Genomic DNA, 11,427 nt, shown 5'->3' on the forward strand with positions numbered 1-11,427 from the left:
CTTTGTTACAGTATGTCTGTGTGTGTGCATGTGCATTTTATCCTATATATGATTGCATCTATGAGAGAAAATATGTCTTAATTGCATGCCCCATTTATCACCTCCCATCTTTGCGTTTTCCATGCATACAACTGCACAGAGTGTCTTTCTAGATTGAGCTAATTGGTATGCAGGACCAGCACTGTGATCTTCTCTGTTAATCTTTCTCACTAGACTTCATTATAGCCATCTGAACACACTTTGGCTAATGGCTAGCCTGCTGCTAATAGGAGGGCTGAGAGCAGGATTAATGTCACGCTGCACACGGACCTGTTGGGGTTAGAGTTGAAGGGGGAGTAGGGATACGAAGCATGTCTAGAATAAATGTTTACTTTGACACAATATGAAGACATGCTGTAGGAAAATGAATGACTTGCAACACAAAATCATGTTTTTACATTCCCTCTCAAGGTCAGCTGGGCTATCCATCATGTTCCAAACCTCCACTGAAAGATGCATTGCTTCCTAAATCAAACTTAGTTTTTGAGTTGTATTAGTGCAAATTCTGATGCATTACTTCCTGGAATTGCACTTGTCTCCTTTTGTATTAAAACGCATCTCATGCATTTATATGTCATCCTGGTATGATTCATCCGCATTTCATTTACACATGCTGTTTTAAGCAGTCCTAAGTGAAATCAGATGGATTCTTTGCCCTTATATTATGTAACTATTTTTTTTTCCAACAGGATGCGTCAAACTTGTGTTTCTCTCTAGCAAGGTCTTGTGGGGGGTGTTTTGGAGGACAACTTTTTGTTTAGCTTTATTTTTCTTTCTCTTTTTCTTCTTCATCTCAGCTGCGAGTGATCACTACCTCATAGGTAACAACATCACAGTAGCTGTTCTGGGGATAGTCATTCCTATCGGTGAGTACTCTTTACTTTATCGCTGTGTTGCCTTTGCTTTCTGCCTGCCTGCTTCTCCCTCCTCGCTTCTCCGTCTCTGCTTGTCTCTCAAGTTTTGCATGTTGTATGTGGATGTGGTATTTTAGTGTGTGTGTGTGTGTGTGTGTGTGTGTGTGTGTGTGTGTGTGTGTGTGTGTGTGTGTGTGTGTGTGTGTGTGTGTGTGTGTGTGTGTGTGTGTGTGTGTGTGCGTGTGAGAGTTTGTGTGAGTGTCTGTACTCCCACCTGACTGATTAAAATTAGTATATTTTAGATTTAACAGTAACAATTGTTTTTCCTTTGAACATGCAAGTCATATGTCAGCCTCAGATTTGTATGTTTAAGCACAAAATAATATTTTGGAATTGAGAAAATGTACTGAGCTGTGGTGTTATCCAACAATAGCCTCCTGGCCTACGGCTAGAAAAAGCCATTATGGGCCAGTAAGCTTGTCAGTCATCGCCTTTGTATTGTGCACATTGTGTCATTATTAATGTAATTTGAGCAAATGGGAAATTCAGTTCATGTTTTGTCATCCTATTTGACGAGCTGTTATAACATTAAGCTCATGTCCGCACTCTAATCATACAGTATGCTCACATTGCAATCAATCCAGTGTTCTGACCTATTTCTCGGACCCAGTGGACTGAGAGTGGGTTACACAGTTACTGGAATCCGATTTTGAATAAGAGGGAAAGTGGCTTAACGAGATCAAATTGTGTTTTTGGCTTGGAGCAGTGGAAATTGTGACGTTGGAAATTATTGTCAGGGTAGAAAAAACACTATTAGGCTACCATGCAACAACAACTAATATAAGGTGGGCAAACTATTCTATTAGCTTTAATTAAAATGATAATCTAATTTTATGGAAATATTTAATTAATTAATTTATAACCTACAGTAACTGAGAAACCAGCTAAATGTGCAAATGACCTGTGCATATGTCGCTAATTCCCTAGTGTTGAATACTTTGATAAATTATGGGATCTCTAAAACATCGTAAAGCAATTTCTTTTCTCTTTTCATTCTCAACGATTGAGATGTCAGCTCATTAAAATAACCCCCGAGACTGTTAACCCTTTCCACTCTATCCCTCATTCTGTCCTTCTGCCATTCATTGCAGCCATAAATCCCCCCATTCTGCAATTTTTGGCAGCTTTGAAACATTAATTATTGTTGGAGGTCCACAAGGGCCGGATTTCTACACCCCATTTCTCCGTTCACATCCGTTAATGCACCACGCCCACCCACAGCTCCACAAGGGGAAACAGCCCAACAATGATTATCGCTATTTAGCCAAAGTCAGGCTGTTATGCCGCTCTCTAATTGGAGTGAAAACATTTCTAAATGAGACAAAAGCTGATGTTTTTTTTTAAACCAGTGAGCATTTAGAGAAGAACAAAGGAGGATCTGGGGTTTCCAGCCCAGTCACACAGGGATCTCAAGTGCCTATCCAACAAAAGAGCAATTAGATTGGGCTTCCACAGGGGATGCAGACACATCAATGGACGTGGGTACACACACACAAAAACACACCCGCACACACACTTGTGTTATCTCTCCGCGGTGACACACCACTGGTTTGGCTGTTGCTGTGTGCTACACACACATGAACTTATACATGCACTATAGACACACTCGGGTCCTAAAAGGCAGCTAGGCAGCCATGCTGATATTGTAATGAGAGGAGACAGACATAGTTTATCTCAAATTCCCCCAATCTTCCTTTCTCTCTCTTCTTCCCTCTTCTCCTACCCTGTCCACTCTCCTATCATAACCCCATCCAAAAACACCAGAGTCAGGCAGTGTGTAGATTGTGTTTAATTATTCTGCCATGGCTAGTGTAAAAGTATAAATCATAGCGCAAATGTAGCACTAGAATAATGCACCAATGACAGTTAAGCAAACTTCCAGTGCTTTTATTAAAAAAAAAAACCTAAACCCTAATCACTGGCTTCAGGACCTGAATGCTACAAGATTCAATAGAAAAGTGTGTGTGTGTGTGTGTGGGTGCCTGGTTAGCTCACCTGGTATAGCGGGCGCCCATAGAGGTTTACTCCTCGAGGCAGCGGCCGCGGTTTCGACTCCAATCTGCGGCCCTTTGCTGCATGTCATTCCCCCTCTCTCTCCCCTTTCAAGTCTAAGCTGTCCTATACAAATAAAGGCCTAAAATACCAAAATAATTATCTTTGAAAGAAAAGTGTGTGTGTGTGTGTGTGTGTGTGTGTGTGTGTGTGTGTGTGTGTGTGTGTGTGTGTGTGTGTGTGTGTGTGTGTGTGTGTGTGTGTGTGTGCGTTTCAGTCATTGTGTATGCATGTATTTGTGTTTGAGCGTGTGAATGTGGGGTGTGTGTGATGGTGTATGCAGGCATTCATTGTTGCAAATTGTGCATTAATGTCTATGTGTTTTTGATCATTATATAAGATTGAGACTTAGGAATGTAATAGAATGTGTATATATACAGTATGAAGGCTCATTGTTTTTACCAATTTTCTTTAAAAAAATACCCAGATTCTAGACTCGTCTTGTGATTAATTTAGTTTGTACATTTATGCCTAAACAATAGCCACACTTATTAATTATATGGCATTTGCTGTGTGATATCAAAATCAGAATACTTTATTGATCCCCTCAGGGAAATTATTTAGTTGCAGTTGCTCACAGTCAATTCAAGGTAAAATAATAGTAAGAAAAGCACAAATAAGTATATAAAGCATAGCTACAGTTAGAAATAAATACAAATGTTAAGTAGAAGTAAGTGACATTAGGTTACAAATAAGATTAGGTGATGGGTGATGTTTAATTTTAGACACAACGCTCTCTAAAAGTTTGTTTCTGTCGAGGTGGCACACCTCCAATGTAAAGCACTGTGGGTAATCCTGGTATAAGCTGATTTTACAAGGATTTCATGTCCTCATGCATCAAAGAGTTTGATGCGCTGATCACTGCAGTTTAGCTAAAGTAAACAAAGTCTTCTTGTGGTAAGCACAGTTGAGGATATTCTCTGCATATTAGAGAGTCAAGAGAACCACAAACAAGCTGTTTAAGTACTTTTAGGGCCTTAATGTAATTACAAGTAGGGCTGCACAATATATTGTTTTTTTTATCGTCGATATTAACTGGCACAATAACCATATTGCGAAAGGCTGTGAAATATCGAAAAAAAAACACACAGAGAGTTTTTTTGGTTGAAAAAAGCAGAACAGTCTTCAATTTGTCTAATAAAAAAATGTTGGAAATGATTTCCTTTCATTTGTTTTAAATTCAACAAGCAATTAGTTTTATTTTAGCAGAATACTGCAAGCTGCAGAACTGAGTAACTTTAAGTACACTGTTCTATGTATCGCAAGTAACATCATTATCGCGCAATTCAACGTTAACGCATATTTCCCTCATATCGTGCAGCCCTAATTACAAGCAAAATTTGTGTTGGTGCTGTAAATGATATTCCTATACTCTTTTTTTTTTTTTTGCTACCATAACATTACAATTCATTTTATGCTAAAAGCAATTAGCAAAATTAGCCGAAGAAACTAACAGTGTGTCAGAAACCAATTTTTGGCCTACAAACCTGTCTTACGGGTGTGTATTAGATACCATTTTGAAAAATAAAGACAGAAAATAATGAGCCCTCAATACATCAAGTAAAGTGTGCGAGGCGTGTTTGTGTGTGTGAGTGCTTAAAGCGCCGCTCTGTGTCCCCTGGGCTGTGTTAACGCTCCCGCCGTCTGTTGTTGTTGTGTGTGTGTTAAACACATGCAGTCCCTATCCTTGCCACAGTGGTCATCGGATTACTCTGCACCGGCGGATACCTGGTTTGGCGCAACTGGCGGCGCAAGAACACCAAGAGCATGAACTTCGACAACCCCGTTTACCGCAAAACCACAGAGGACGACGATGATGAAATCCACATCGGGCGGCACAGCGAGTCCATAGGCCACGTTTACCCGGCAGTGAGTGACAGCCACAGTCAACCATTCATAGCGCTTCCACTAGGGGGCGGTGTCACAGACAGCAACTCTCACTGGTACTCAGGGGCGCCGATGCTCTCCAGCAGCAAATGAGAGAAGCTGCAGCAGAAATGAAGCAGTTTGGATTATTTTGGATATGGGAGGATGGGCAGGGGTTTGGGAACGCCCGTTTGTTGTACACGTAGGCCTGGTGGAAAGAAAGAACAGGCTTGCACACGCACACAATCTCACGCATCATTTTTACAGTAATCACTGAAAACACCAATCATACACACACATACAGTAAGCCCTTCACCAGAACATGATCATGTTCACATTTATTCCACCTTCATGACTATAATATATCATACAGTACATATGTTTATCATCATCATCTTTATTGCCAACCTGCCACCCCATTTACTTCGTGATGTGTTGTTCTGGTGGTTGAAGTGTTTGTTCTGTTTCTGGGCGACGTTTCTTATGAGGCCCCCATTTTCTGACAAAACTCATTACACAAACACATATCATCTTTGTTTACGGAAGCAGCTCATGCAAAAGTTACATTTTTGTTCAAATGGACTAGACAACAGAAAAATACGTGCCACAAGGTAGTACCCCTTGTCAGAGAGGAATTTTGTGGATGTTTCTCGGTTATGTTTGCTGCTAAAAATTATAGCAATGGGTCGTCCAGACATTAGAGGGGCACTGAGGCTCAAATAATTACTGCTGTCTTGATGCAGTGTAATGGTGTTAATTTCTTAGTAGAAAAGTTTTTTTTAGTGTTGAGTCTTTGAAGAGAAAGAGGACTAGCTTTAGAGTCGCCTCAGATAGCTGACTGAAAGGAAAGCAGAGGATTGGACTCGACCATTCTGCAAATAAATTGTATTTCTAGAGTAGATAGTAACATCATGACATTGCTTGATTTTATTTTTTCGTTACAGTGTAAATAAGACATGGAGGATTAAAATGGGAGCACAAATCAGAAAATAATTTATCTCCTATTCTATCTTGAGTGCAGTTGCAGAATCCATGGATCTCCACATTTCATGACTTGCACACAACCCTGTTGATTTTCCATTAATGCAGATGCATTTTTGAGAATCACTTATCAGTCATGAAGCTGCATTTTCTACAATCTCCAGAAACAACGCCAGCTGTGATTTGCACAAAAATGCACTTAAATGTACAGGACACTTATGACATTTATTGAATATTTTTGTTGTTTTAGGTATCGGAAAGCAGGCAGGGAAGGGCAGCCAAAACGGATTATAGGGGGGTGGGAGTCTAGCGCTTTGATCGGTTGGCATGGTAACACAGATTTCTTTGTGGTGCTCCAGAGAGAAAGGAGGCAAAGAATTCTGGGTATCATTGGCATGATGACAGGCTGGAGAGACACACACACATGCACACACACACACACACACACACACACACAGGAAACAGGTGCACAACGGAGACATATTAAGATTCAAGGTCGAAACAAACAACCGCCCTCAGTGAAGGGCTCCAGAGAGGGAACTATACTCTCTCTCTTTCTCTCTCTCTCTCTCTCTCTCTCTCTCGTCTCCCAGTTTTATTATTTACATATTCACAAATCTCTGTTATTGTCTTGATTTTTTTTTTTTACTTGTTTTCTTCTTTTCCTCTCCTCTTCTTTCCTACCGTGGCAGTGTGGCAACTCAGACAGCCAGAGAAATCAGGTTGGCAATATGTGGGACCAGACATTTTCAGCACTAGGCAGGCATCCTGCATTCTTCACATAGGAGCAGCCGGAGAAGGAGGCAATGAACAAGGGGGGGGGGGATTGGAAGGAGGAGAAGGGGAAGGTCAGGGAGCTGAGGGAGAAATGAGAACTGCAAAAAGAAGCAGGAGAAATGGATTCCATATGAACCTGCCATTTCTTTTCCGGGCACCATCTAGGCTTGAATCTCTTTCTTTTTCTCCTGATTTCTTCTGTCCATCATGCTACTCTGTTTTCTTTTGTCATGTATCTCACTTCTCTCTCTCTTTCTCTCTCTCTCTCTCTCTCTCTCTCTCTCTCTTTTCTCTCTCTCTCTCTCTCTCTCTCTCTCTCTCTCTCTCTCTCTCTCTCTCTCTCTCTCTCTCTCTCTCGCCTTCACCAGCCTACTGTGGTAACAGTCTTTTTATCTGCTGTTTGCAGCGCGTGGCACTCAGTCTGGAGGATGATGGCTATCCATGAGGGGGGGGATGCAGCCTGCCCCCCTTCCCAATTCCATCCTGGCCCCTCCTCTCACCACAGCCTCTACACCACTACAATGAGGCCAGTACAACGCAGAGGAGAAAGAGAACGGGGTCCTCATTTTGCCTCCCCCTTTTGAGGAGCAGGGATGACATGTACTTCTTGTAAATCCCCCTTCCTCTCCTACTTTCTCCACTGGGGTAACATTACTACCACTACTAGCCACTACTACTTTCCTTAGTGCTAGTTTATTAGTAGTCTCTGCTCCACTCCTCTCTTCTCTCTGCCTCTTGTTAGCTGTAGTGGTGTGTAAAATGCTGCTTGATGATTTTGTTCAAACTAACCTCATTTGGCTGTCTCCGTGCACACTGTAAATAGAAGGCTGTCTGACCACCGTACAGGGGGAAAAAGCTGGCATTATTTAGAATTCCTCATATGACGTTTTATTTATTTGTATGTTTCCTGTTGTAAATATGTAATCAGCATATCTCAGTGCTACAGAGTTACAGGCAGATGTGTTCAAGTTTGCAAGGATATAGAGTTGTAGGCAAGGATGTTATTTTCTTCATAGTACCCTTTACATCTTGAGTTTACTTTACAGATTTTTTTCAAACAGGGGAATGTCATCCTTTTTCACACCCAGCCTCTCAGAATCGCCCCTTGACATATTGTATGTAGGCAGGCAAAGCTAAATATAGCCAAGGGGAAAGGAGACAGAAAGAAATGATGGGGTTGTCTGCATGTTTGGAGGTGATTTCGGGGTGAAAGAGTTAGTAGGGTGTTTTTTTCTCTTTTGAGGGGAATAGGAGGATTTGTGCCACCAGAGGGTAGTGCCTCAAGGCAAAAATCAGCAGGGCAGAAAAGGCAAAGGATTATGGGTAATCCTCTCTCCTGCTATCAGAGGTGTGCGTACAGTCGATAATGAATTTGGGATTGTTTTCTCATTTGCGGCGGGTGTTAGGACTCACGCGTTCCTGAGTTTTTGTTTGTGTCTGCTGCAATCAATATGTTAGAGGTAAAACTTCATTTTCAGACAGCAGAGTGTCACAAAACACTTTTTGAGATATCAATGATGCTTTGAGGTACTGAGCTCTTTGACTTTCAACCCTAGCACTGAGCATGACTACACATAAATACTTTTTTTGAAATTCAGAAGACAGGACACTTTATGTGGTTTCTAGATATGTTTACATTTAAATGCATAGTTGTGCATTCTGTATTGGAATCCTGTAGGGATGAAGTATAAATTAAGTATGAGAATGCAAGCAGCGTACTGATCTATTGACACAAATATTTTTTACAGCAGTCCATTTTTGTTGTATTTTTGGCTCCAGTAGTCTTTAACACTACATTATTCTTATAGGTATAGCTCCCACAACATCACTTTTCTTTCATTTGACATAACATGGTTTCATAACTTCCCAGTAAACATCAATCGCAGCATTTTAGTGGATTCACAGCACTGCTTTTGGTGTTTCTTAGCATGATAACTCCTCCCTCTTTAGTCCCCTATCTTGGCAGTGTGTTTTCTGGATGAGGTGGTGTGTGTTTTGTTTTTTTTATTTTTTTTTATTTACACATATAACATAAAACAATAAAAAGAAACAATATATCATTTGCAATAGAAAAAGACTCCACATTTGAAAGGAATCACTTTCCGCTGTCACTGACTATTAAGTGTCGGTTGTTAGTGGCCCTGTTTTGTATGAGCAGATAAGTAATACGCCGAGGCTGACTGAGCCGAGCACTGATTTGATTTGAAAGCTGGATAGAGAGGAAGCGTGTAAACCAGCGTAAAGAGCTGATCTTTCATTGGCTTGCCACAGACTCCAGCCCATTGAATCACATGGAATTCATGCCCAGTGACTATTGCAATAATTGCACATGATGTGTTGTAATAGTAAGTTACTGGAGTCCGTTATGACGAGTTAATATGATCGCTGTTAAGAGTTATGGTAGAATAACAACTTTCCTATCCTGGATGTAATTTAGTGTCAATACAGGGCATCTTGAAGATGTTAAGCACACATATAATGCTTTATATAAAGTTTATAGGTGTTTTACTTTGTCCGAATTTTAGCTACAACACTGGTCTTCCATCATAAGAATAACAAATCCGAACAATGTGGCAATTCAGCTGAACTGAGCTAAGAAATGCTTTTGTTTTTCAGATGTTCAGTCTTTTTTTAATAACGAGCAAAAACAAGTATAGAATGCAAAGATTAAAGTCTTCCATTGTAGGCTATAGACTCAGCGTATGCATTCATCTTACTATACAGACAGTATGTGCATACAAACAAACAGTTGTTTAATGGTAGTTATTATTCATGGTTTCCTGGAAAGTTTTGTCCAGTGTGAATGCTCAGGAAAACAGACAAAGACAAAGGTAAGCAGGAAATGACTGCCAGGATTTAGACTAAACTCTACGCAAACAGGTTTATGCTTGGAAGATGAATAGTGGGCCATTCATTTTGCTGGATTTCTGCTGATGTTGTGTCGCGGGATTCTGACCTCCCTCAGAAGGATGCCACTTTCTTCTCTCCGTTTATGATGCACAGTGGGGGATTTCTATGAACTGAATGTGACAAGTGGCATGCTAGACAGGGAAATTATAGTCCTCTCCGGGACTGCACTCCCCTACGTCTATCTAATGAAGCAGGATTGAGCACAAAGGGGAGGCCATCTCCCTTCATCTTACCCTTGCACAGATGAAGCCAAATAAAATGCATTACACAGTGGAGAAGACTGTAACACAGCTCAGCATATTCCCAGTGAGTTAGTTGGTTTGTTTTTGGCAGAATATAGGATTGACATGTAGGAGACAGTTTGAATTGGCACAGTTGCGTTTTGGTATAAACTGTGGTCATTTTTTCATATTTTCATTCGGTATGATGGCCGTGGGAATTGTTAAGAATGCTCACAATTTCATATGTTTTCATAAAAAAACTAAATCTAAGTCCTAAAGGAAAGATGTAGATGATGTAAGATGCCAAGAAAGATGAAACCGGTCAGATATCTTTGTGAATTTAAGATTAAATAAATCACAAACCTGATGATGGATTGAACCCTGAACTCACTCCACATAGTTTCCTTCATGTCCATGTTTGCTGCAGGTCTAATGGAGTTCCATACGGAGGGTATTCAGTTAGGAGAATAAATTGCTTATTCATTGAGGTGACTGAGCGTGGCATTGTAGAAACGTTATTATTGCTACAGTGTGAAGACAGATTGGCTGGTCGACTTTGTGGCCACCTTGAGAGCCGCCCCTAAAGGACGCTAAACAGGTCCAGAAAGGGACTGGTATCATTCATCACATAGTAGGTAATAATTGTAGTGGTAGTAGAGGACATGCTTTGACAGTATGCTGTCTGGACATTCTTGATTCATATTGTTAGGAATCATTTAGGGCCTAACCAATGCCCTAATGGCAGCATAATCATAGTTTTACTATCAGTCAGCTCCATAAACAACATGACAGTCAGAAGGATCAAGTTGAGCACTCTGCCTCATGCTGAAGAATAATGAAGTGTGTGTGTGTGTGTGTGTGTGTGTGTGTGTGTGTATGTGTGTGTGTGTTTGGGTGTGTGTGGGTGGGTGGGTGGGTGGGTGTGTGTTTCTGTACATATGTTCAGTTGTTTAGTTATTGTAGGACAGGCATGATGTGTAGGTACACTTGTTTCTCACTCCAGGTCCGTTTTTTGTTAATTATTATTAACTTGAAGTCTTTTCATTGTTAAGTCAGTAGTTGCTGCAGTGTTACATGTGCAACATGATAACTAGAACAAAGGTATTTAACACGCATCTTAAAGGTCAGTACATCTCGTACATTTCATTTGTACAGAGAGTCTGGCCACTCTCCATTGACAAGTGTTAACTTCCTTGAAGGCGGGTACTCTGTTGAAGTTTAAAATTACTGGATCTGCCATAACCAATCGCTAACGTTTGGTCGTGACGTCGGCTTAGCATCGCTAGCGTTCCCCTTAGCCAAGTCCTTCACCACTAACGGAGCGAGCTGGAAAATCAAACTTTTCATGAACCCCGTGGCCACCAACAAAACTCAGCAAAGATTGTTCTTGCTCGGGCTTTAACTTCAGGATATTCGGCAGCGTTGCCACAACGGACCGAATGGCTTCGCTCGCATTTTTTTCGGCCGCCATTATGGAACTATAACTCAAACTAGTGCACAACCTCAACGTCATCGTTCTCAGCCACTCCCTCTGTTCGCTGATTGGACCGGTAAAGATTTGGCCGAAGAAAACCCGCGAATCAGTCCCTCCAGAAAAACGTGATTATGCGATTGCATAATTCAATGCATAATCAGCCAAAGTCCGCATATTCATGCGGGGGCCGCAT

At 41.0% G+C, this 11,427-nt stretch overlaps 1 protein-coding gene across 6 annotated transcripts in view; it reads left to right on the top strand.

Moving 5' to 3' along the window:
* lrp8 (low density lipoprotein receptor-related protein 8, apolipoprotein e receptor) overlaps positions 1-10,639 on the top strand; it is a 184,105-nt gene extending 173,466 nt beyond the window's left edge. For 2 of the 6 annotated variants that reach the window (XM_039810698.1, XM_039810699.1), the window contains exons 17-18: positions 837-905; positions 4,684-10,639. In XM_039810698.1, coding sequence (XP_039666632.1) covers positions 837-905; positions 4,684-4,985 — 371 coding nt within the window. In that variant the 3' untranslated portion in view covers positions 4,986-10,639. The remainder of the gene's footprint in view (positions 1-836; positions 906-4,683) is intronic. The other 4 variants (XM_039810700.1, XM_039810702.1, XM_039810703.1 and 1 more) reach the window with 3 other exon arrangements.
* The last annotated feature ends 788 nt before the right edge of the window (positions 10,640-11,427 follow it).

Source organism: Perca fluviatilis, chromosome 9 (genome assembly GCF_010015445.1).
Source record: "Perca fluviatilis chromosome 9, GENO_Pfluv_1.0, whole genome shotgun sequence".
Classification (NCBI taxonomy): Eukaryota; Metazoa; Chordata; class Actinopteri; order Perciformes; family Percidae; genus Perca; species Perca fluviatilis.